Below are 26,476 nucleotides of genomic sequence, written 5' to 3' on the forward strand. Positions count from 1 at the left end.
CTTACTACACAGCCACTCCTACGCCTACACACACATATATACACACACACACATACAGTAGGCTTCTACATAGTTTCTGAAGTTGATGATGCTGATGATAAAGTTAATGGTGAAGATGATGACGATGATGATGATGACATTATTATTAGTATTGTTGCTGTTGCCATAGTTACCTGTAAGCCTCACGAAATCCCTTGATGTTCACGTTGATCCTGGTCCCTTCCTCCACGCTAATCATCTGACTGGCAGGTTCAAAACGATACTCCTTCATCATGGGTCGGAGGAAATAACGTCCAGGACTCTGCAGAATAAAAACAACAAAAATAAATACATCATCACCATCTCACACACACACACACAAACAGAAGCTGTGATGCTAAAATGGCATTGTAAGTTCAATCCTTACTACAGTACCAAGTGTGTGGGGTATCCTTGAGCAAAGCACACACCTGATGTTTTATACTCTAAAGCATTAACAATAATAATTTATAACTAGTTATTCGTATCAGAACACATAAGCAAAATTAATTAATTACATACATACATGCATACATACATACGTACACACACACACAGAGGGGTGTCTATTTATTTCGATCTGCCTCTGTGTATATTGTTTAATCCACAACTGAGGGGTTAGTGCTAAGAAGAGACATAACCTGGCTATGCAACCAACTAGGAGAAGACAAATACCATTTCACCAATTGCTAACTCGTTAAAGGTAAGATGAGACAAGAACCAGCTGCAAAAATCAGCTGGTAGAAAGAAAAAAAAATATATCATCATCATCATCATCATTGTTGTTTAACGTCTGTTTTCCGCGCTAGCACGGGTTGGACGGTTCGACCGGGGTCTGAGAAGCCAGGAGGCTGCACCAGGCTCCAGTCTGATCTGGCAGAGTTTCTACAGCTGGATGCCCTTCCTAACGCCAACCACTCCGCAAGTGTAGTGGGTGCTTTTTACGTGCCACCTGCACAGGTGCCAGGGGGATATATATACATATATATATATATATATATATATATATATATGCCAATGATAGTACTGCCTGACAGGCCCTTGTGCCGGTGGCATGTAACTCTCAGAGTGGTTGACATTAGGAAGGGCATCTAGCTGTAGAAACTCTGCCAGATCGGATTGGTACCTGGTGCAGCCTCCTGGTTTGCTGGCCCTCAATCAATCTGGCCAACCCATGCCAGCATGGAAAGCAGACATTAAATGACGACAATGATGATGATGATAAAGAAGAATGAGTGTAAATATACATTACATAAGATATATCGTAAACAATTCAAAAGTATTTACGAATATTTCAGAGGCCAGAAACATGCAAAGGAAATTATTTCATCAGAGAAGAATATACAATTCCTGACTTCAAAACTGCAACGGAGGACTCACCTTTTGTTTTTATTTAAATTTTAGATTCTTATGTCATGTTGCCTGCCAACAGCATTTGTAGTTGAGGAGACTAAATATGAGTGATTATAGCAGTTTTGACTGCTATTTCCAGGCATGTAAGGGTTTTCTTTTTTTAACCCTCTCCATTATAATTGTGATTTATTCACAATTACATACTTTTCTATGTATGTATATATATGTGTGTGTGTGTATACATGTATATTTCCTGACAAGATAATCTGCAGGGAGGGAATTCCAGTTGGATGATTATTTGGGGAGGGAAGGATTGGGTATAGTGATTAGGGAGCAGAGCAGGAGACAAAAGAGGGTAAACTGTAAACATAGTGGCAGAAAGCAAGAGGAAATCATTGCTGTATTTTTTTCACAAGAAATGTCCTGAATCTTCAGACACGGATACAGAAGTCCCCAGATTGCCAATGCCAGGAGGCATGGCAACTGATGTGAAAGAAGAAGTTGTGCTTTGTCTGAACAAAACAAGAGAACAAAAAACAAAAACAAAACGGAACAAAACACTACAAGAGAACATTGATGGTGACTTACCAATGAGGAGAAGACCATGATACCATTTTCTTTGATTAGGTTATTACTGCGATACTGGTTGTCACCACTGAGGGACAGCAGAACAGATGACAAATAGTTGTTGTTCTCATCAACAACCTGTAAAGAAAAGAAATTATTATTATTATTATCATTATTATTATTATTGAGTGAGAGAGCAGTGGATGCAATCAAAGTGACGCTGGGGTAAAATATACGAAGCCCAGTATACCCATCATGACTACCCGTCTGATAAGGGTACACCAGGCACATGCATCACAACCATATGTGTGCGACATGGCGATCTCATATGAAGATAAACAGCACATGACCTTGCAGGTGGGACCCAGTTAGAATTTTCTTCAGGTTGAGTAGCCCATCCCGCTCAAAAGGTCCCTGAATAAGGATTAAGGATGTTGAACGAAACACCCATGTTTCCAGAGGTGAATTATCCAAACCCCAAAGAATTCCTCTCAGCATATGGCTATGATGCCCCCCCCCCACTACTTCTGCTCGTGATCAGAGATGCACATATTGTCAGCCACTAAGGGACATGCTCAACTGGTTAAGGTCAAACAACTGACAAGCAAATCTGTGGTATTGAGCAGAATATTTGCTGTGGCCCATCTTTTATACCAAGACAAAACAATGTACATGATAACACTTCCAATCAGTTAAGATCAGAAGCCATGAGAGCCAGTGTCTGGTACTGCATCAGGGCATTTATTATTATTATTATTATTATTATTATTACACTAGTGCAAGCTGATTAAGTTAGCAAGTACCTTTATCTTGAGGCTTGGCAACTAGTCTCCTGAAAGCTCAAGAAGCTTTCTTAAGATACTTGAACAATATAGGATGGCATTCTTTTGCTGCCGGTCGACAATGCAAGAATCAATTCCAATTCTTTTCAAGTCTTTTTGGAAGCATTTTGGGTGTTGTACCAAATGCACCAATTAATACAGGAATAATTATTGCCTTGGTCTTCCGCAGTTTCCTAACCCCTGCAACCACCATTACCTACACTGCAAAGACCCCCACACTACTTCAACGCTCACCAATTCTTACAAAGAGAGGACAAAACTGTTGTCGCCTTACCGTGACGGATATTTCTCCAAGCTGAAGAGCTTTAAAGTTGTTGGGGTTTTGTGGGTCTTTGGTCAAAACATACCCAGTCTTTGACGCTTCCACACTGTATTTCTTGTCTCCGTGAAGAGGTCCCAAGCTGCAGGAGAGAAGCAGAAGAGGATTACTGATGCAATGCCTCAATGTCATGCATGAATAAACACATTTATGAGTGGATGTAAATGAATTAAGGGTTTTACATATTATATAGGAGAACTCCGTCAGTTACGACGATGAGGGTCCCAGCTGATAAGATCAACAGACCAGTTTGCTCGTGAAATTAATATGCAAGTGGCTGAGCGCTCCACAGACATGTGTACCTTTAACATAGTTCTCAGGGAGAATCAGTGTCACAGAGTGTGACAAGGCTGGCCCTTTCAAATACAGGTACAACTCATTTTTGCCAGCTGAGTGAACAGGAGCAACGTGAAATAAAGTGTCTTGCTCAAGGACACATGGTGTCCCTGGGAATTGAACTCATGACCTTACAATCATGAGCCGAACACCCTAACCACTCAGCCAACGTGCCTTCACACATATTATATATAGATCATTATATAATAACTATTAATGATTACTGAGAATTAGGTTAGACAACTCGTTATTGCTAATTATGTAATTTATTACTAATTTAGCGAAACAGCTAAATAACTTTTAAATTAGGTTTTAATATATCAATCATATTATTTGTCTGTTTCTTCTAACACATAAAAAGGGGCTACTGAAAAATTCCTGGCATCAAGGGTATCAAGAAGGGTGGGATTAGAAGCCCAACCTTCCAAATTCTTTTACAGGGCTCAGAAAAACTGAAGGACCACTGCAATAAATGAACCTGAGAGGGGGATATATTGAATAAAATTATAATTAACTGATCCTTCTGTATTTTCTTTTACCCAAAGCCAGGGACTTTTCAGCAACCCTCGTGTATATATATATAATATATATATATATAATAATATTAAGGAGTAAATCCAAACTTACAGGGAAAAAGTAGATTTAGGATTAAATCTAATTTTATAGTATAAATATATATATATATATATATATATATATATATTACGGAGATGTACTCGCATAGCAAGTGATTTGATCTGAGATCGTGTGCTGAAACGAAAACAATTGCAGTGTGGAAGGTGTTTGTAAGCCATTTAAGAAACACACAAAAGCCGTTCGATTCACTCCAACATTTAAGTTTAATTTGTCAAAATATTTTCGTCGCTATAAGACCGCGACCTGTTCACTGACAAGAATCCATGCTGCACGGATTTTTGTCAGTGAACAGGTTGCGGTCTTAAAGCGACGAAAATATTTTGACAAATTAAACTTAAATGTTGAAGTGAATCGAACGGCTTTTGTGTGTTTCTTAAATGGCTTAGAAACACCTTCCACGCTGCAATTGTTATATATATATATATATATATATATTTAAATAATGAGGGAGATAAATTGAATATTAATTTAATTAATATCAATTTAAAACCAGTAGCCTAGCATATAAAAAATCTGAAAAATCAGTTGCCTAGCATTGTATTGAAATATATATATATATATATAAATCATCATCATCATCATCATCGTTTAACGTCCGTTCTCCATGCTAGCATGGGTTGGACGGTTCGACCGGGGATCTGGGAAGCCAGAAGGTTGCACCAGGCTCCAGTCTTATCTGGCAATGTTTCTGTGAATTTTTGAATGTGTACAAATAAACACACACACACAGAGTCAAGAGACTTGAATGGTGCAAGTGAACTGACAAAGTCCTTAGTACATCAGACACAACATTCCACGGTATTTGTTGACTACAAGGCATCTCGTTTGATGCTCTACTGACTCTGCTAAAGTCATTGCCCTAGGCTGCTATTTTATCATCTGAATCTGAAATCCCTAGCTAGTGATTGGAGGGGGTGGTCGTCCTCTCAACCAATACGCTGACGTCAATGCCACTGGAGGACGGACTCTGATGACAATGTGATTATGCGATTCCACGCTTTCTGATTCAAAGCCAGCACCATGAATCAGAAAGCATGGAATAGGGTTAGGGTTAGGGTTAGGCTTGAACCCATACAACACAAAGCCCTTCTGCCAACACACTGACTCCTACACCGACCCTTGCACTGGAATTTCATTTTATTAAACCACCCCAGACCCCTAAAAAAAATGAAAGGCAAAGCTTGACCACTGCAGAATTTGAACTCAGAATGCAGGCAATAGGAACAAACACCACAAGGCACTTTGCCTCGTGTCCTTCCGATCCTGCCAATTCTCCACCAATGGAATCTTCGTACTGAAATATGAGCAGCACGGAAGTTTACAGCAAATGATAACAATGATAGGAATGGTAGGGGAGTCAGTGTGGTTGTCGTTTAGCCCCAGGTCAGCCATGATCAAACAGGCATAAGGCTGAAGACATTCCAGACTTCACCACTAACTCATTTATTCAGTCACAGTGTATCTAGGACTACATTGTTGAAAAGTGTCTTTTAGTAAAAAAAACAAAGCAAAACAGAAAAGAGTATTGTAGGGTGTGATTGAAGGGAGATTTAGCTGCTGTTTATAGTGTGTCAAGCAATTAGATGGCAGAGTGTTAGTGGTTGGTGAATGAGGATTTATCTATCAATCAGATTTTAAGAGAAGGCGAGATAGGAACATAAAATCTGTGTGTGTGTGAGAGAGAGAGAGAGAGAGAGAGAGAGAGTGTGTGTGTGTGTGTGTGTGTGTGTGTGTGTGAGAGAGAGAGAGAGAGAGAGAGCGAGAGAGAATGTGTGAGAGAGAGAGAGAGTCCTTTCTGAGTATTTGTGCTTTTTAAATGTCTGTGTGTCTTTGTATGTGTGTAGGTGTGTGTGTGTAGGTTCACTCTATGTGTATGTGCCTGTGCATTGGTACAAAGGTGTGTGTGTGTGAGAGAGAGAGAGAGAGAGAGAGAGAGAGAGAATGTGTGTGTGAGAGAGAGAGAGAGAGTCTTTTCTGAGTATTTGTACTTTTTAAATGCCTGTGTGTAATGGGGGTGTGTCTTTGTATGTGCGTGTGTGTGTGTAGGTTCACTGTGTGTATGTGTACGTGTGTCTGTGCATTTGTACAAAGGCACACGTGTGTGTGTGTGCATAGTGAATATGTGCGTATGCCTTCGCTTCTGCGCATGGAATCATGTCTGTTTATCTATGGACGAGATCATATGTTATGCGTGTGTGTGTGCGCACGCACCTGTCTGCGCACGTTTGTGTGCACGCGTGCCAGCCATGTGTGACATTTGTCCTAGTTTAGTGACGCAGGCAGGAGAACAAATGTAGGTCACACAACCACAGCCACAACAATACCTGGCAACACCTCCAACAACCTTCCCTAAACCATACTGCCACTACAGTTCAGAGATTCCATTCTAAAAATAGACGCCGCCATTGCTCTCTTCACGCTTCAGTAGGCAACGCAAGTGAAGAAAAGTACATATCTACCATTGTACTATCATCATACTTGAATAATCACCAGAAAAACAAAGACAAACATCAGGGACCAAAATAACAAGATCCTGTTTTGACCCAACTAGGAAGTCTGAAGGGGTTTGTGGACCTACAAGAAATAACAGCTGAATCTCCTTTAAATTGAATCCTGCATTTTGCCAGCCTCGTCTGGCACCTGTGTCGGTGGCACATAAAAAACACCATCCGAGCGTGGCCGTCTGCCAGCCTCGTCTGGCACCTGTGTCGGTGGCACATAAAATCACCCACTACACTCTCGGAGTGGTTGGCGTTAGGAAGGGCATCCAGCTGTAGAAACACTGCCAGATCTGACTGGCCTGGTGCAGCCTTCGGGCTTGCCAGACCCCAGTTGAACCGTCCAACCCATGCCAGCATGGAAAGCGGACGTTAAACGATGATGATGATGATGATGAAGGACATCAGATAACGAATCCCTAGATCAGGAGTTCTCAACCATTTCTTATCTATGGACCCCTTTGATTACTCTTTTATTTTGGTGGGCTCCCAGAGCCATGCAATGTTTAAAAACTTCTTTCTAAATTCCTATTTTGTTTTCCACCCATGAACTTGTGTCGGTTGAACTGTGTAAAATGTCAGAGAAAGGAACCCGGCTGTTTCTTGCAATACATAACCAATACATACATCTAAAGCTTACATCAAGGACCCTTAAAATACTATAGTGGCTCCCCAATTTACTATTTTGTTACATGGACCCCTAAAATTCTTATATGGACTCTCAAGGGCCATGTGGTCTCAGGTTGAGAACCACAGCCCAAGGAATGTTATCAATGGAAAGATAACAAGATCACGACTGACAGATCTTGAGTTTGTTAGATTAATTCTCAACTCAAACTAAATAACATCTCTCTCTCTCCCACCCTCTCCCCCTCTCTCTTTCTCCCTCACTCTCCCACTCCTCTCCCTTCCTCCCTCTCTTCCCTCCCACCATCTCCCCTCTCTTTCTCCCTCACTCCCTCTCGCTCGCTCTCTCTCTCCCTCCCTCTCCCACTCTTCTCTCCTTCCCTCCCTCTCTCCTTCCCTCCCTCTCTCCCTCCCACCATCTCCCTCCCACCATCTCCCTCACTCTCTCTTCTTCCCTCCCCCATCTCTCTCCCTCTCTTCCTTCCTCCCCCTCTCGCTCTCTCTCTCCCTCTCTTCTCGCCTTCCCTCCCTCTCTCTCTCCCCTCTCCCTCTATTCTCTCCTTCCCTCCCTCCCACCATCTCCCCCCTCCCTCTTGTGATGTAGAGAAGTGGACTAAAATGATGTGAATTAAAAGCCATTTTACCGATAGACTCCATCCTGGTCTGTTAGCAATGTGGTCGGCGCCATAGTAACAGGATCGTCACAAGACACCACGACAGTGACCCCTTGCAGAGCTGGTTCTATCATGCCAGTGATGAAGATACCGACCTTGCCGACAAAGTGGGCCACTTCTCCAGGACAGCTTTCTGCGAAAGAGAGAGAGAGACAAGGAAGAAGACATTTGAGCAGAGACAGGTGGAAGATGGAGACGTGCATGGACGGGGGGGGGGGACACGTGCATAAGCAACATCAATTTCTGTATCGAAGATTTAATAAATTAGCCATTAGCAACGGCAGCAGAATTTGTAATTGCAAAACATCAACAGTCGCAGGTGTGGTTTTGTGGTAAGAAATTTGCTTCCAAACCACATGGTTCTGGGTTCAGTCCCACTGCGTGGCACCTGGGGTAAGTATCTTCTATTATAGCCTCGGGCCAACCAAAGTTTTCTGAGCAGATTTAGTACATGGAAACTGAATGAAGCCCATTGTATATATATGTGTGTGTGTGTGTGTGGCATGTAAAAGCACCCTCTACACTCACGGAGTGGTTGGCATTAGGAAGGGCATCCAGCTGTAGAAACTCTGCCAGATCAGATTGGAGTCTGGTGCAGCCATCTGGTTCGCCAGACATCAGTCAAATCGTCTGACCCATGCTAGCATGGAAAGCAGACGTTAAACGATGATGATGAGGATGTGTGTGTGTGTGATGTCAATGGCACCCATGCCAGTGGCATGTTAAAAGCACTCCCTACACTCTTGGAGTGATTGGCGTTAGGAAGGGCATCCAGCTGTAGAAACATTGCCAAATCAGATTGGAACCTGGTGCAACTCCCTAGCTTACCAGTTCCCAGTCAAACCATCCAACCCATGCTAGCATGGAAAACGGACATCAAACAATGATGTATGTATAACTATGTGTGCCATTCCGTCTGTGTTTGTCCTCAGCACCACTGCTTGACAACCGGTGTTGGTATGTTTGCATCCCCATAACTTAGCGGTTCAGCAAAAAAGAATGATAGAATAAGTACTGGGCTCAAAAAAGAAGTACTGGAGTCGATTCATTCGACTAAAAATTCAAGGAGGTGCCCCAACATGGCCACAATCTAATGGCTGAAACAAGTAAACTATAAAAGATAAGCGGAATGGCTAAACAAAGAATGGCTAAACAGGTGCAGGAGTGGCTGTGTGGTAAGTAGCTTGTTTACCAACCACATGGTTCCGGGTTCAGTCCCACTGCGTGGCACCTTGGGCAAGTGTCTTCTACTATAGCCTTGGGCCGACCAAAGCCTTGTAGTGCATTTGGTAGACAGAAACTGAAAGAAGCTGTCGTATATATGTATAATATATATATTATATATATATATGCGTTTGTGGTGTCTGTGTTTGTCCCCCTAGCATTGCTTGACAACCGATCTGGTGTGGCTTACGTCCCCGTCACTTAGCGGGTCGGCAAAATAGACCGATAGAATAAGTACTGGCTTACAAGAATTAAGTCCCGGGGTCGATTTGCTCGACTAAAGGCGGTGCTCCAGCATGGCTGCAGTTAACTGACTGAAACAAGTAAAGAGTAAAAGAGGCCATCAAGGTTGGATCAACGCAAGGAGAACCAAACTGAAATGGAAAAAGATGATCATGGACCGAGTTGGGTTGAAAAATAATAAAGTGTGAAGATGAGAAGGGTCAATGACGAAAGAAAAAGGTGTCAGACTCACCTCCCTGGATAGTGACTTCCATGTGATTAGGAGAGAATAACAACACATCAGATGCAACTTGGATCTCCAGATGTTCATTGTTCCTGGAATGGAGGAAGGTTTAGAGAGATACAATGAACTGCTACCCTCAGACAACCATGTCACAGTGAATTGATCTGTTCAATCAACCATGTCACAATGAACAGTAGCTTTCAGTCAACTGTGTCACAGTAAAGTTGCTTTTAGTTAACCATGATGCAGTGAAAGGTCACCTTCAGTCAACCATGATGCAGTGAAAGGTCACCTTCAGTCAACCATGATGCAGTGAAAGGTCACCGTCAGTCAACCGTGATGCAGTGAAAGGTCACCTTCAGTCAACCATGATGCAGTGAAAGGTCACCTTCAGTCAACCGTGATGCAGTGAATGGTCACCTTCAGTCAACCATGATGCAGTGAATGGTCAACTACAGTCAACCGTGATGCAGTGAATGGTCACCTTCAGTCAACCATGATGCAGTGAATGGTCAACTTCAGTCAACCATGATGCAGTGAATGGTCAACTTCAGTCAACCATGATGCAGTGAATGGTCAACTTCAGTCAACCATGATGCAGTGAAAGGTCACCTTCAGTCAACCATGATGCAGTGAAAGGTCACCTTCAGTCAGCTGTGTGTTACAGTGAACTGTTGTGTTCAGTTGTGTTGCAGAAATTCATGTGATGGTAAACTGTTGCCATAGTAACAGTGAACACTTTTTACAGATACATGTACTTACAAACAAACATAAATACAAGCTCTCACATGCATGTACACTCACACACACACACACAATCAGACCCACACTTAGAGACACATTCATTCACTTTACACACAAACACACAGAAACAAAAAAAAACAGACATACTTGGCCCAGTAAGAGAAATGGTATTGAAAACTGGTCTGGGCAGGTTCTGACTGGGTGTCCGAGTCTGTTGCCTCACTGTCCGAGGACTCTTTCTTTGGTGGGTTGTCACACTCAAGTGGACCAATGACTATCGGACTTTTCAAGAGTGAAGACCTGAAAAGACAAGACGCAGGTTTAGATCACTTTCAACAGATTAATAATAACCCACACTCACACTCCACTCAAAAACACTAAAAGCCTAAACTTACTGCCCCCCCCTCGCCCCGCCCAACCTACTGCACTCATAGAGTACCTCACTTCTACAGTCCTCCCTCCAACTCAATTAAAAAAAATAGACTCTCTTAACCCTTTAGTGTTCAGATTATTCTGTCAAATGTGATGTTTGGTTATTTAAAATGGTTTGAATTAATCCTGGATTATCTTGTAGTTTAGAGATTTCAGTGATGTGATTTTTTGGTTTTAGAATGACATGGTAGGGCTGGGGTAAGAGGCCAGATCTGGTCAGTTTCAATATAAAACAGGTTAAATATTTTGGCCGGTTTGAATGCTAAAGGGTTAAAGCCCTACCCTACTCAGGAGTCCTTGACCACCTCACTGTTATACTCCACACTCCGTTCTTGAGTACAAGAAATCGACATTTGTAAAAGCCCCTGCCCTTTTGACCCAACATGAAAACTCCCATTTCACTGACGAAACCCTGCAACTTCCCACTTCGTATCCCTCGTAACCCTTTAGCAACCAGATTATTCTGCCAAATGTAAAGCTTATCCATTCCTTGTTTTGAATTAATCATGCGTTATTTGGTAGCTCTGGGATTTCAATGAAGTCTTTGTTGTACATTTAGAATGACATTGTAGGGTAGGTACGAGAGGCTGGATATGGCCAGTTTGAACATAAAGCAGTTGGAATATTTGGCTTAAAAGAAGACAGCAAATTAGCAGAATTGTTAGAGCATCAGGTAAAAATACCTAGTGGTATTTGTTCCAGCTCACTGCACTCTGAGTTCAAATCCCAGCAGGGTTGACTTTGTCTTTCACCCTCTTGAAATCAATAGAATAACACGGGTTGGACAGAATCTGAGGAATCAGAGGACAGCATTGAATTCCAGTGTCAACTCTGACATGGTTTCTACGGCTGGATGCTATTCCTCAGAGAACCAAATGCTAAACACTTTTATAGATGCATTTCAAGAACACAAACAAAAACTCCATCTAAATCTTACTTCAATGTCACAACAATGGTTTTGTCCAGTTTTTCAGTTGTAATAATGCCGACCATTTTATGCTTCACAGCAGTCAGACTGAGAACCACCGGATGGGACCTGGAAAAGAATTAGTAACAAAATAATGAAAAAAAAAACAAAAACAGATAATAAAACAATATCAAAATGATTGGATGAGATTTTTAACAGAAGGAATGAAAGAATAATGGACTGGCAGAGCTGTGTGGTTAAGAAGCTCACTTTGTGACCATGTGGTTTTAGGTTCAAACCCACTCTATGGCACTGGATAAGAGTTTACTACAATATACCTTTGCCTTGTGAGGGAATTTGGTAGATGGAAACTGTGTGGAAGCCCACGGTGTATGTGTCTGTATATATATACATATACAATGCCAATGTCACGTAATTGGCACCTGTGCTGGTGGCATGTAAAAGATATGTTTTGAGTGTTGGGCCTCGTGGAGGCCATCATGCCGATATCAGTGCCGTGAACTTGGCACCCATGCTAGTGGCATATAAAAAGCCTCTGTTGAGCATTGGGCCTCATGGAAGCAATGTAGCTGAAGCCAGGGTCACATAACTGGCACCTGAGTTGGTGACATATAAGAGGGCATCTTTCGAGTGTTGGGCCTCATGGAGGTAATGACAAATGACTGAGGCCTTTGGCATTATGCTGGGCTTGAGAAGAAGACCCATCAAGCCAAGTAAAAGCACCCACTACACTCTTGGAGTGGTTGGCATTAGTAAGGGCATCCAGCTGTAGAAACTCTGCCAGACTAGATTGGAGCTTGGTGCAGCCCCTGGCTCTCCAGACCTCAGTCAAACTGTCCAACCCATGCTAGCATGGAAAACAGACGTTAATCGATGATGATGATGATACAACAGGCTTCTTTCAGTTTCTATCTATCCACTCACTAGGCTTTGGTTGGCCCAAGGTGATAGTAGACAGCTGCCAAGTGGGACTGAAACTAGAACCATGTGGTTGGGAAGCAGACTTCTTACCACAAATAATTTTTAAACACATACACACATTTAAACACATTCAATCACACACATAAGTATATACACACACATACACAAGCACACACACACATATTCTATGATAAAACAAACACAAATGTTTTAAGGAGTTGCCAAAATTTCCATATTTTGCAGAAAGTCTGACACAGGGTTTGTGAAGCTACACCAAGACAATGGAAACAGAAAAAAAATAGAGAAAAATTAATAAAATCTATAAACATCTGCAGTACTTACGTGTCATAGGTGTATATGTCTTTCTCAAATCTATGGCAGGAATCTGTAGTGAGACGGTAGACACCAGGCTGAGAAAGACAGAATCTGTTTGTGCCTTTCTTCAAAGCAAAAGAACCTACACTTCCTTCTTTGTTCTCGTGAGCAAAATTCTACAAAAGACAAAAGAAAAAAGGAAAAAAAAATCGGTAAGTTTTGTTTATCAAAATATGACCTCCAAATTGTAACAACATAAACCAGTGGTTCCCACCCTGGGGTCCGCAAAGGTAGTACCGGGAGTCCGTGAGCTAAATTTAAAATTTCATATATCATCGTCGTTTAACGTCCGTTTTCCATGCTGGCATGGGTTAGACAGTTTGATTGAGGTCTGGAGAGCTAGTGGCTGCACCAGGCTCCTATCTGATCTGGCAAGGTTTCTACAGCTGGATGCCCTTCCTAACGCCAACGTCAGTCAAACCATCCAACCCATGCCAGCATGGAAAACGGATGTTAAATGATGATGATGATGATGATGATGATGATGATGAGGTACCTATTTAAAGAAGGGAAATAAATCCTTATTTAGACTTGAGACCGAAGAGACTTGGAAGCAGCCGGCTTGGGCAAGCCTGGTCAGCAAAATGGATGCCAGGTTTCAGGGCCTTCCTCTCGACAGCTTTACAGAATACTGCCCTTCTCCCCTCACTAATATGAGGCCCTAGCTACTGGTTCAACTGACTAGTATTTGATCCCAAGTCCATTTTGGGATCATCACCTCTCCAGCCAGGTTTTATCATTCCCTTTCAGCCACATCCAATGGCTGGTTCCCTCTGCTGTCGACTGGATCCCTTTCATCATGGTCAGTGGTTCTCGGAGAACTGCTTCCAGTAATGCAGACACATCAACTGATTCTGGATGGAAAAGCTTGAAAACGAAACTCTTTCAATTGATATGAGAATCTCTTTGCTGAAGTCCTCCTCCTTGGCTCAGAAGCATCATGGATTCAGTGGAAGACATTCAAGTGTCTGAGAATGAGAATGGGATGACCAAAAGTTGTTTTCATCAGATGAAACTACGAGACCAGCCCAATTACCTGCCAATGTGGAGGAGCAGACCATAATGGAGCACTGCTTGGTCTACCCTCAAAAGACCTCAAAAAGGTCTATAAGAATGCCAAAAAGTGTAAAGAAATGGGAAAACTGTTATATAACCATTATAATTTGAAGAATGGAAAGACTTAGATACAAAGACTCTGTTGCTAAGACCAGACACTGGACAATGCAAAACAAACAACAAAAAAAAAACACAAAGTGAAAGAAATGGTACTGACCAAAGTAATTTCGTGGGAAAGTCCACATTTCAATATGAATCCAGTCTGGGAGAATTCCAGTCCTGTCACATCTTTGTTGGTGATTTCAATCTCTTGTGACTTTTCCTTCCAACACCAGTTATCTTGTAAAGGAGCCACTAAGGACCAGAAAATAGTAAAATATTAATTAACAGCAACAATTTGCAAATAGATAGGCATGTATAGTCAAGGTTCCTGGTTCAAATCCAGTCTAGCACAATATTGTTATAATTATCCGCATTTTAATATCTGTTGTTCCATCCTAGAATTGGTCAAATCAGATTTACTGAAACAGATTTTCTTTAACCAAATACTCTTTTTGTTCCCAAAACCTCAACTGCCTTCAAAAAAGGCAATGTTTACCCCCAAATCCTTTTGGACATGAACACCATAATGGTTTGCGGGGGAGATTATTGTCCGTTGCCGTTTTCCAGCTCCGTCTGGCACCTGTGCGGGTGGCACATAAAAAGCACCCACTACACTCACGGGGTGGTTGGCGTTAGGAAGGGCGTCCAGCCGTAGAAACACTGCCAGATCAGACTGAGCCTGATGCAGCCTTCGGGCTCCCCAGACCCCAGTTGAACCGTCCAACCCATGCTAGCATGGAAAGCAGACACTAAATGATGATGATGATGATGAAATGGCACAGCTTGTACAATAATGACATTCGTTTTAAAGTTAGAACTTGACATCAAGACAAGGAAACACACACACACACACACACACAACAGGCTCTTATCAGTGTCTGTCTACCAAATTCACTCACAAGGCTTTGGTTAGCCCAGGGTAACTGTAGAAGACAATTGCTCAAGGTGCCATTCAGTGGGACTGGAAACGAACTTCATCACAGAGTTAAACTTCAGAAGAATATGGTGTAGTCTGTGGTACATGAATCAAATGCATGTGGATTCTCCATATTACACACCAAAAATCTAACGACAGATCTTTGTCCATGAATCTATCTACAATATGGAGGGGTACCAACGTCTATGGGCTGATCCCTGTCTTATCACAAACACCTCACAATAGTCTAAGACTGCGCTCCAAATAAATATGAACGATTTCTAAGTGAAAATTCCCAGTGAAGTCAATTTAGTCTTTCAGCCTTCCAGAGTCAACAAAGTACCGATCTAGCAGAGTTTACCAAAGACGAAAACAACAACAACACACAATATTCTCTTACCTTTATATTTGCCAGGCAAGATGTTCTCAAATTCAAAACTGGCTTTTTTGGGTGAGTCTTTTAGCTAGAAATAGGAAGAAAGAGATAATGCTATGTTAAAAAATACTTTTGAAGCAGATATGTCACACACACACACACACACACATTGTCATCATTCATTTAATGAACACTTCTCCATGCTTGTATGGATCAGACAGAATCCGCTGAGGCAGATTTCCTACGGCTGAATGCCTTTCCTGTCACCAACCTTCATTTGTTTCCAAACAAGACATCTTTTACATCGAAGTCTGAAAACAAACAACACCACTTATACGCCAGTGATGCTCGTTTACAGTGATCAAGTGATGTCAAGACAAGGGTACACACACACACTCATGGTAGGCTTCTTTGAGTTTCCATCTACCAAATCCGTTCAGAAAACTTCAGTTGGCCAGGGGCTATCATAGAAGACATTAGCCCCAGGTGCTGCACAATGGGATTGAACCCAAAACCGCATAATTGGGAAACCAGCTTCTTAACCACACAGCCATGCCTGCACCTCCATACTAAGCAACAAAGCAAAGAAGAATAAGCAAATGGAATTGGTAACAGATTGAGGCCCTAAGTGGGGAGGGTCATGATTTTGAGAAACAAAAGAATGGTTGTACCAAAGATTGGAACCCTCACCCTCCTCTCCATACTGGACCAACAAGATTACACAAAAAAAATTAAGAAACAGAAAATAAAATTTTCTACAATTTCTAAGGCCAATGATATCCTTACTTACCATTACGACTTTTTTATCTTCTCCAACCATACCAATAGGATCCAGAGATAATCCTATTGTGCCACAGTTTTCTGAAATAAAGATCAGCTGAGTCAAAGAATGCTCAACAGGAATCTACAAGAGATGATCTCTGTCAAAACTTAGATGAGCAGTGTCAAAAAGGTGTTAGCATGGACAAATAATGACTAGCTACTGTCAAATATGGACAAGCAGTGTCAAAAAATGTGTCAAACACCAGCTCCTGTTTAGGCATTGTCAATCATGAATGTGTAGTGTCAAAAACATGTCAATGTCAGATGAGGATTAACCATGTCAAATATGGATTAGGAGTGTCAAAACATGTCAATATGATCAAATTAATAAGTGTCAACAAGGTCAAATTAACTAATTAAAAAAACATATGGATAGAGTATTTTATAAGTAATTTAGTCAAAACTGGAATGCTGGTTATGTTTAATTGGTTCACAGTGTCGTAAGTTCACATGAGTAGAGCTTAATCTCTTTTGTGTCGCCATCTGGTGGTCTACCAGAAAACAACAACAACAATAGTGGAAAATATATAATGCCAAAGTCACTCACCAATACAAGTAATAACTCCAGATACTTTGGCACGGAACTGGGAGAAGTCAACATCTTTCACGGGTTTATTGGTGACCACAACAAGCTTCTCGCTAGGATACAAATGTAATCCTGCTTTTATTTCTTGAGTACTGAGGAAAGCCTGGAAAAATAAATAAATTAACACCGTTGGGTCATTTGGCAGAATCATCGGAGCATCCAATAAAACTTTGTTCCTCTCAATATTGCTGAACTTGTATCTAAGTTACGGAGGTGGTCAGCAGCCAGATTCCCCATCTGCTGTCTTCTAATGGTAAAGCCTGTCATATTGGAAGCAGATGATGACAGGGGAAAGTGATGACAATAAATTACTACGAGTAAATGAACAACCAACAAAGATACAATCAATGCAGGCCAGTAAGTCCTCTTCTCGTTTCCACCTCCTCCAATGATTCAGGTAAGGAGACATTATATCTTCTTAAGTATAAAGCAACATCAAGGAAGTGGTGAAAATATATGGCCAGCCTCCGGAGGAGGAGGAGACTGAAGAGAAGGAGGAAATGGAAGAGAGAGAGGGGGGAGAGGAGGAGGAAGAGAGGAAGGAGCAAGGGAAGGACAAAGAGAGGGAGGAGCAAGAGAGGAAGGAGGAGAAGGAGCAAGAGGGAGAAAAAGAGGAAGAGAGGGAGAAAAAGAGGAAGAGAGGGAGAAAGAGAGGGAGAAGGAAGGGAAGGAGAAAGAGGGGGAGGAGCAAGAGAGGGAGAAAGCGTGGAAGGAGCGAGAGAGGGAGGAGCAAGAAAGGGGAGAGGAAGGAGTGAGGGGGAAAGATAGGGAGGAAGGAGTAAGAGAGGGAGGAGCAAGAGAGGAAGGAGCAAGAGAGGGAGGAGATAGAGGAGAAAGAAAGAAGAGAAAGAAGGTGGAGGAAAAGAGAAAGAAGAAAAAGGATAAAAGAAGAAGATAAGAGAAGCAGCAGAAATACCTTGAAAATATATTTCCCTGGTTTAAACATGGCACAGAAATGTCCCTGCATATCCGTGTCCACAGCAAGAAGTTTCACTGCCTTGTCCTCGGTGTAGGCAATTACCTTACGCTGATAGACCATGTGGTCCAGGCCCTTAGGGATCTCATCTATGTTCACTTTGCCACACACACTGAACCTGCGACAAGAGAGAAAAAAAAGTAGATTTTTTTTTTAAGGAATTTTATTATTTTTTGCAGGGGCAGATTTCTGCTGTTTACTTCAACCCTGTGGTCGTGTGGTTAAGGAGCTTGATTCCCAACCACAGAGTTTTGGGTTCAGTTCCACTGTGTGTAGCATCTTGAGTAAGTGTCTTCTGCTACAGCCTGAAGCTGATCAAAGCCTTCAGACTGGACCAAGTATACGGAAACTGAAAGAAGTCCATTGTGTGTGTATGTGCGTGTGTTCATGAGAGAGAGACAGAGAGAGTGTGTGTGTGTGTGCCCTTGTCTTAACATTATGCAATTGTTATAAAGGCGGTGAGCTGGCAGAACCGTTAGTACACCGGGCAAAATGCTTAGCGGTATTTTGTCTATCTTTACGTTCTGAGTTCACATTCCACTGAGGTCGACTTTGCCTTTCATCCTTTTAGGGTTGATAAATTAAGTACCAGTCGCATACTGAGGTCTATCTAATCAATTGCCCCCCCCCCCCCCGCAAATTAGTAGAAAGGATTATGTGACCATTATAAATGAGCACCACACAAATTGTTTGTTTGTTTCCCGTTTGGCTATAGGGAAATATTACTTTCTTGGAAACAGGTAAAAGGTTGGTGATAGAAAGAGCATCCAGTCATAGAAAAGCTGCCTCGACAAATTCTGTTTGACCCATGCAAAGACGTGTCCTCCTTTCCATGCTTGCATGGGTCACATGAAGTTTAGTGAGGTGGATCTTCTACAGGTGGATGCTTTTCCTGTCACCAACCATTATGCAGTGTCAAGATGAAAGGACACAAACATACACACACTCCCGGACAAATACAATAGGCTTCTTTCAGTTTCCATCGATCAAATCCATCTACAAATCTTTAGTTGGTTCAGGGTTATAGTAGACACTTGCCAAAGGTGCCACACAGTGGGACAGAACCCAAAACCACATGGTTGGGAAGCAGACTTAACCACACGACCACACCTTCACCTATAATAATTCTTGAAACTCCGACGTCTGGCAGCTGACTTGGCAGACACCCGTAAAATTATTAACCATCTTACAAACAATAACTCTGAGCACCTTTTCAAACTCCACCCGTCTAACATCCGTGGACATATTTACAAAGTCAGGAAACAGCACAGCTCCTTCCATGACTTTAGGAAACATTTTTTCACGCTGAGAGTTGCTGAAGCATGGAACAAACTGCCGGCATCAGTTGTTAGTTGTCGGAGCACTGCATCCTTCAAAACTTCCATGCTTCCTGAGATTCGCCAACACTACACCTGATCTTTCTCCCCTCCATACACATACAAGCATCTATCTGACTCATACACTGTTCACTTCCCAGACATTTGTACATTACTGCATATACTTTATATGCACTTTCTGACAAGTTGTGGTGCACCTGAGCACTGTATACAATAATTTCATTATTATATTATTATAATCTACAAACATCTTTAAAATAGCATCCATCCAAACTTAAATGATAAAATTCAACTCACCTTGATGCGATGATGTCATGGAGATGGGGTGTGTTAGGGGTAATTTTCAACATAATCTCATCAAAGAAAATATCCTCACTCATTACTTGAATGGTGTATTTACCAGCTTTCATGTTCTCCAAGTGGTAGGAACCATCTTCATTTGTTACGGCCATCTGTTTGCCACTAACCGATACTTTGGCACCTCCAATACCAGCACCCTTTTGAAGGAAGAATAACAGAGTTTAGTAGTCAAGATGCAAAAGAGATTCAGAATATAATGGTGTTTAACATGGCCAGTAACAGCCCCACCCAGGGAGCTTAGCAAAATTTTGTCCGTCTTTATGGTCTGAGTTCAAATTCCACTGAGGTCGACTTTGCTTTTCACCCTTTCATAGTCAATTAAATAAATACCTATTTCTTTACTACTCACAAGGGGCTAAACACAGAGGGGACACACAAGGACAGACAAACAGATCAAGTTGATTACATCAACCCCAGTGTGTAACTAGTACTTAATTTATCGACCCCGAAAGGATGACCCCAGTGCGTAACTAGTACTTATTTTATCGATCCCGAAAGGATGAAAGGCAAAGTGGACCTTGGCGAAATTTGAACTCAGATGCAACGGCAGACGAAATACGGCTACGAATTTCGTCCTGCGTGCTAACGTTTCTGCCAGCTCGCTGAGCGTTGGGGTCAATGTAATCGATTAGCCCCTTACCCCAAAATTTTAGGCCTTTAAGCCTAAAAAATTAAAAAATTCTGTTTTCATCATCTTTGGTAATTTCCATAAAAAAATTACTATAGGAGACATTAGTCCACATAAAAATCTTAAAAGAGATGGGATACCCTAAGAAGACACGGACGATAACCCACTCGCAGAGTTACCTTCTCTTGGATTACAATAATCTGATGGTCTTTAAATTCTTCTTTGCAAAACATTTTATGTGAAAGTGGGAGTAGTTTTGTGAAATAGAATTCCTTAAAGGGGAAACTGAGTCGCAAAAAGTTAAGGGCTACTCATCATCATCATCATCATCATTTAACGTCTGTTTTCCATGCTGGCATGGGTTGGACGATTTGACAGGAGATGTCAAGACTGGGAGCAACACCAGGCGCCAGCTGCTTGTTTTGGCTCAGTTTCTATAACTGGATGCCCTTCCTAATGCCAACCACTTTACAGAGTGTAATGGATGCTTTTTAGCTAGCACCAGCACTGGTCTTGAATGTTCTGAAATGACTATTCAAACAGTTTAAAAAAAAACAAAAATCAAAAGTGTTTAATTCTTACCTTAACAGAATCCAAAATTCGACCACTCACAGAAAATCCAGCAACTTGGAATTCTTTCTGGAAAAGAAGTGAGGAAAGAAAATTTCAATAAATTAAAGTTTATGTTTCGTTTTTGGATTTGGTTTGCAAGATTCTTTATATGAATCCGTATGTTGAAGCATGTTCTGTTGTGTCTGGGGAGAGTCATTTTCTTTCTGTATCTTATAATGTAACACACTCACCGGTGAAATTTCCACTTATTTCTTATTTTTATTTTCCCAAAATTTTCGTTGCGTCTTGCAACCTTTTCATGAAAAAATTGCAAGACGCAATGAAAATTTTAGGACAATAAAAATAAGGAAAAAAATAGAAATTTTACTGGTGAGTGTGTTAAATTATAAGATACAGAAAGAAAATGACTCTCCCCAGACACAACAGAATGTTTATGTTGTTGATGGTCAGGGCAAAACTATGAGTAATGTTGTAATGTGATTCTCGCCTTGCAGCAGCAGCAGCTAAAAGTTTGTTGACCATGTGGGTGAATGGAGGGACAGTGTGTATAAAGAATACTGGAAGAGCAATATTGACAGGACTCACTCTAGATTGTGCATCCTCATCATCATGTTAGCTTCCATGTTTGCAGAGTTTATTGAGACAGATTTTCTACAGCTGGATGCTCTTCCTCCACCCAACACTTACTCGTTTCCAAGCAAAGAAATATTTCTCCATGGCCAGACATGGTTTTTGGCAGAATATTGGAAACGAATGACACACTCATGTCTGTGATATTAAACAGTCATGTATGAATATATATATTATCGTTTATCATCGTTTAAAATCCGCTTTCCATGCTAGCATGGGTTGGATGATTTGACTGAGGGCTGGCGAACCAGATTGCTGCACCAGGCTCCAATCTTGATCTGGCAGAGTTTCCACAGATGGATGCCCTTCCTAACGCCAACCACTCCGAGAGTGTAGTGGGTGCTTTTACATGCTACCGGCACAGGGGCATTTTTTTTTTATATAGCAAACTTACTCAGATTACATAGACTCAAAGAATTAAAGGGGAGAAGGTGTTACAAGTCCGACAGCTGTTTCTGGGGGCTCAGAGTTACTTCATAATGTTGGCAGATGTAGTTCATCAAAAATTTGCAGCCAGTAATGGAATCAAACAAACATTGGTAAAATCCAGAGCCTCCTTCATCAGGGTGGATAAACAAAAGCCTACCATCCACCCTGATGAAGGACACTCTGGTTTCTACCAATGTTTGTTTGATTCCATTACAGGCTGCAAATTTTGATTAACTACACCTGCCAACATTATGAATATAATGAATGGTCGTCATAGAAACTAAAGAGAGAGAGAGAGAGAGAGAGAGAGAGAGAATAAAAGTTACTTACGGGTAATATCACAGAATTATGTTTCACTTGGAAGACCATTTTCTCTGGAACAACATCAAAAGTGATGTGTTCTCCTTTATAGAATGGAATCTGGAGAGGAGAGAGAAATAGAGAAATGCAAATATAAGACAAAAGACTGCATGTCACTCTGGTGGCAATTATTGTGAGGGAGATAATCATTTCCAATGAATCATGCTAGAGTTTAAAGTTTCAAAGACTAACAAAACACTGCACAGAAAATACATATTCAGTATTCTTTTTTAGTAATAGGTAGCCATTTATAGTGCCATTTCATCCTTATTTGAAACATCTCAGCATGACATATATATATATATAAAATTAAATAAGGGTAGAAATTGATATTCAATTAAAACCAGTGGCCCAGCATATTAAAAAAATCTGAAGATTAAAATATTTTTACATACAAAATTTAAAGGACTGACCACTAAAGTTGGACGGTCAGCATGCTAGATATAGACGTCAAATCGCTATTTTCCACAAAGAATATGTTCTCAAATAAAAAACTCAGCACAAACCAAAGCATTAAAAATAAGCAAGACAAATGAAAATATATGAAATAAAAATGATTACCCATGTACCGATCAGTTTCGATTGTTAATATCCGCATATTCTTTGTGGAAAATAGCAATTTGACGTCTATATCTAGCATGCTGACCATCCACTTTTAGTGGTCAGTCCTTTAAATTTTGTGTATAATATATATATAATATATATATATATATATTACAATAAAAGTAGACAAACAAATGAAGTTTGCTTTAGAAGCATTGAGATATCTTAGAACATTAAAGAAATGATTTTTTAAATTCTCAAGCGCAGGATAATGCTAATAATATAGCCTGAACAGGATAAACTACCGCTAATTTGCAGAAAAAGGTGTTGGCGGCCAGCTATGAAACTTGAACTCACACCCCTGTGATTATGCGTCGCGTAATCACGGGGGTGTGAGTTTGAGTCTCATAACTGGCCGCCAACACCTTTTTCTGCAAATGAGGGCTAGTTTATCCTGTTCAGGCTATATATATATATATATATAGTTAGTCCAAACATGAAAACACAACAACGCGAGGACGTGGAACAAATATAGTATTATTGGACGCTCAGGAAAGAAGGAGGTTTTAATGTTTCGAGTGGAGCTCTTCGTCGGAAACATAGGAGAAGGAAAGATCCAAAGAAGGGAAGACGGAGGAAAAAAAATCGCCAACGGTACACATGCGGTCACCAACATTTTAATGTCTGCTTTTCCAACTTAGTAAAGATCAGACAAAAGATACCGAGATAATGCCTTTCCTGTTGCTAACTCTCACTTGTTTCCAAGTAAGGTACTATTTCACCTGGTCTTTCAAACAAAGAACAGTTCAAAAATGGTTGGAGAAGTTGTCGAGGCAGATGTAAACAAATAACACAGAACACAAACAATGCCAAGATAAAGCCATAACACAAAACACACACACACATACACACACAAACACATTTGAAAACGGGCCAAAGATCCTCACCAAGTAATACTGTCCAGTTGGAAGAGAGGCAAAGCTGAAGGTGCCGTCTTCTTTCGAGGACATATGGCAGATGGAATTGTCCCCATTCTTCAAACTTTTCACTGGGGTCTTCTCACAATCGGTGACTAACTGAAAATAGAAAAACAGGAAACCAAAGATAGTTATTTCTGGAGAACAAAATATTGGGGTTTGTAATCTGGGGCTGGGCAAGAACCCAATTCTGGTCAGAGAGGATTTATAATTTATTGATGATAGGGGGAGAGGGGAGAGAGAGAGAGGAGGGAGGGGGAAGAGGAAATGGAGGGTGGGAGAGGGAGAGGGGTGGATGGGGAGAGGGGGGAGAGGGGGAGGAGAGAAGGGGGAGGGGGGATAGAGACATAGAGAGAAGGAAGAGGGAGAGAGCGGAAGGGAGAGGGAGGAGAGAGAGAGGGTGGGAGAGAGAGGAGGGATGGATGGTGGAGAGGGGGAGAGAGGAAAGGGAGGGTGAGGAATAGGCAAGGGAGGGCAGGGGAGGAGAGGGATGGAGGGGGAAGAGAGAGACAGAGAGAGAAGGGAGACAGAGGGGAAGGGAGGAGAGAGAGAGGGAGTGATGGGGAGAGGGAGAGAGAGAGAGAGAGAGAGTAAGAGACAATGACTTACCTGTGGGTCTACTGTATCAGAATAGAGCAAGAAATTGACACCTTTAATAGGTTCCCCTTCACTAAATACGTGGCCCTGTTGGGGAAAAGAAGGAATTGGTATTTGTAATAAAGCTCAAAGAAAAAAAAAACAAGAAGAATTACTGAAAACTGCTAGACTCAGTCAGTTGGTCATGGCTGGAGGCTTGACAATGCGCAGTTTGTGTGTGTACACACACATATATACAAACACATATACACGTGTACACATATGTGTATATAAATACAAACACACACACATAATAAGAGCTTTGTAGTTCACTCACACCATTGGCGTACAATAACCCCTTGAGTATCACAGGTGTTATATTCCAACACCCCACCCTACCCTGCGATAGGTGAAAATCCGCAAAGTAGAAACAGTACTGTACTGTATATATTCTTTTTGTTATTTTTATAATTCTTTTTTATATTTATCTCTCTCTATATAAAGCTGAATTTCTTCAGTGTATGGCAGGTTTGGTAGCCTTCAACTAACACCATCTCCTCCAAGACCCTGCAGCGCAAGTTGACCAAAATTGAGAGTATGATAGAAGAAGGTTTGCTCTTCCTTCTGTAGAAGAAAATATTCAAATTGGACCATGTTAAACACCAAAAATCATTTACATCAAAAAGGTGCTTTTTTCCTATGAAAATCCCTATTTTTTACAATTTTTTGACTGCTGTGTCACCATTTTTCGGTGTATTTCAACCAGAAAAATGTTCACTTAAAGAGAATAACAAGCTATATAATGCAAAATTTTTACTTTTCAAAAATTCCAATTCTAAAGGGTCGAAACAAACCCGAGCAACACCGAGCGATACTGCTAGTTTATTATAAATGCAAAACAATACCACAGAAGAATCGACAAAACCTTAAATAATAAACTGCAATATGGCGAGGGATTACAGTATTGAAGGTGGAGGCGCAATGGCCCAGTGGTTAGGGCAGCGGACTCGCAGTCGTAGGATCGCGGTTTCGATTCCCAGACCGGGCATTGTGAGTGTTTATTGAGCGAAAACACCTAAAAGCACCACGAGGCTCCGGCAGGGGATGGTGGTCATCCCTGCTGTACTCTTTCACCACAACTTTCTCTCACTCTTACTTCCTGTTTCTGTTGTACCTGTATTTCAAAGGGCCGGCCTTGTCACTCTCTGTGTCACGCTGAATATCCCCGAGAACTACGTTAAGGGTACACGTGTTTGTGGAGTGCTCAGCCACTTACACGTTAATTTCACGAGCAGGCTGTTCCATTGATTCGGATCAACCGGAACCCTCGTCGTCGTAACCGACGGAGTGCTTCCATCCACAGTATTGAAGACGTATTCCCTGATGTTAGCCATGGTGGTGAAAGCATGCTTCTAAGGTTAGCAATTATAAGATGGGTAACACTCTAGTTATAATAAAGATGGTGATGATTGAGTTACCACTACCGCCAGCATTAGACTAGCACTTGGTGGTAGTGATGGTATCAGGTGGTGGTAAGAAACTAATAGGAACGCTAAAACATGAAGTTTAAAAGACAAAAGTTCTGACTTACGTTGACATCGTAACCAGCTACGACCAAGTCCTCACTGATGAAGACATTATCGGAACCAACTGTCACCTTAATCTCAGACTGCAATTAAAGAACAAACAACAAAAGCAATTAGAATCACAGCTTCAATTTGGCATAGGATGTAACGCTTCCATTTAATGTGTGTGTGTGTGTGTGAGTGTGCGTGTGTGTGTGCGTGTGTGTGTGCGCGTGTGTGTGTGCGTGTGTGTGTATGTGACCGCGTGTGTACTGTTGGCGATTTTTTCCTCTGTCTTCCCTTCTCCTATGTTTCCGATGAAGAGCTCCGCTCGAAACGTTAAACCCTTCTTCTTTCCTTCTTTCCTGAGCGTCCAATAATACTTTATTTGTTCCACGTCCTCGCGTTGTTGTGTTTTTTGTGCTTTCTTGTTTGGATTAACTTTATATATATATATATGTACATATATAGTGGAGGTGCAATGGCCCAGTGGTTAGGGTCATAGGATCGCGGTTTTGATTCCCTGACTGGGCATTGTGAGTGTTTATTGAGCGAAAACAACTAAAGCCCCACAAGACTCCAGGTAGGGGGTGGTAGCGATCCCTGCTGTACTCTCTCACAACTTTCTCTCACTCTTTTTTCCTGTTTCCGTTGTACCTGTATTTCAAAGGGGCAGAGCCTTGTCACAATCCGTGTCATACTGA

General features: G+C 41.4%; 1 protein-coding gene across 1 annotated transcript in view; it reads right to left on the reverse strand.

Annotated features, from left to right (window-relative positions):
• Positions 1-26,476, reverse strand: part of LOC115221500 (nodal modulator 1) — a 48,567-nt gene that overhangs the window by 8,353 nt on the left and 13,738 nt on the right. The window contains exons 6-24 of the mRNA XM_029791698.2: positions 25,799-25,876; positions 24,241-24,315; positions 23,602-23,730; positions 22,082-22,171; positions 20,702-20,758; positions 19,429-19,628; positions 17,735-17,912; positions 16,780-16,921; positions 16,201-16,271; positions 15,435-15,498; positions 14,234-14,370; positions 12,928-13,076; positions 11,674-11,772; positions 10,452-10,604; positions 9,570-9,652; positions 7,841-8,003; positions 3,055-3,181; positions 1,960-2,076; positions 174-301 (exon numbers count right to left, since the gene is read on the reverse strand). Coding sequence (XP_029647558.1) covers positions 174-301; positions 1,960-2,076; positions 3,055-3,181; positions 7,841-8,003; positions 9,570-9,652; positions 10,452-10,604; positions 11,674-11,772; positions 12,928-13,076; positions 14,234-14,370; positions 15,435-15,498; positions 16,201-16,271; positions 16,780-16,921; positions 17,735-17,912; positions 19,429-19,628; positions 20,702-20,758; positions 22,082-22,171; positions 23,602-23,730; positions 24,241-24,315; positions 25,799-25,876 — 2,240 coding nt within the window. The remainder of the gene's footprint in view (positions 1-173; positions 302-1,959; positions 2,077-3,054; positions 3,182-7,840; positions 8,004-9,569; positions 9,653-10,451; positions 10,605-11,673; positions 11,773-12,927; positions 13,077-14,233; positions 14,371-15,434; positions 15,499-16,200; positions 16,272-16,779; positions 16,922-17,734; positions 17,913-19,428; positions 19,629-20,701; positions 20,759-22,081; positions 22,172-23,601; positions 23,731-24,240; positions 24,316-25,798; positions 25,877-26,476) is intronic.

This window comes from Octopus sinensis, linkage group LG18 (genome assembly GCF_006345805.1).
Source record: "Octopus sinensis linkage group LG18, ASM634580v1, whole genome shotgun sequence".
Taxonomy (NCBI): Eukaryota; Metazoa; Mollusca; class Cephalopoda; order Octopoda; family Octopodidae; genus Octopus; species Octopus sinensis.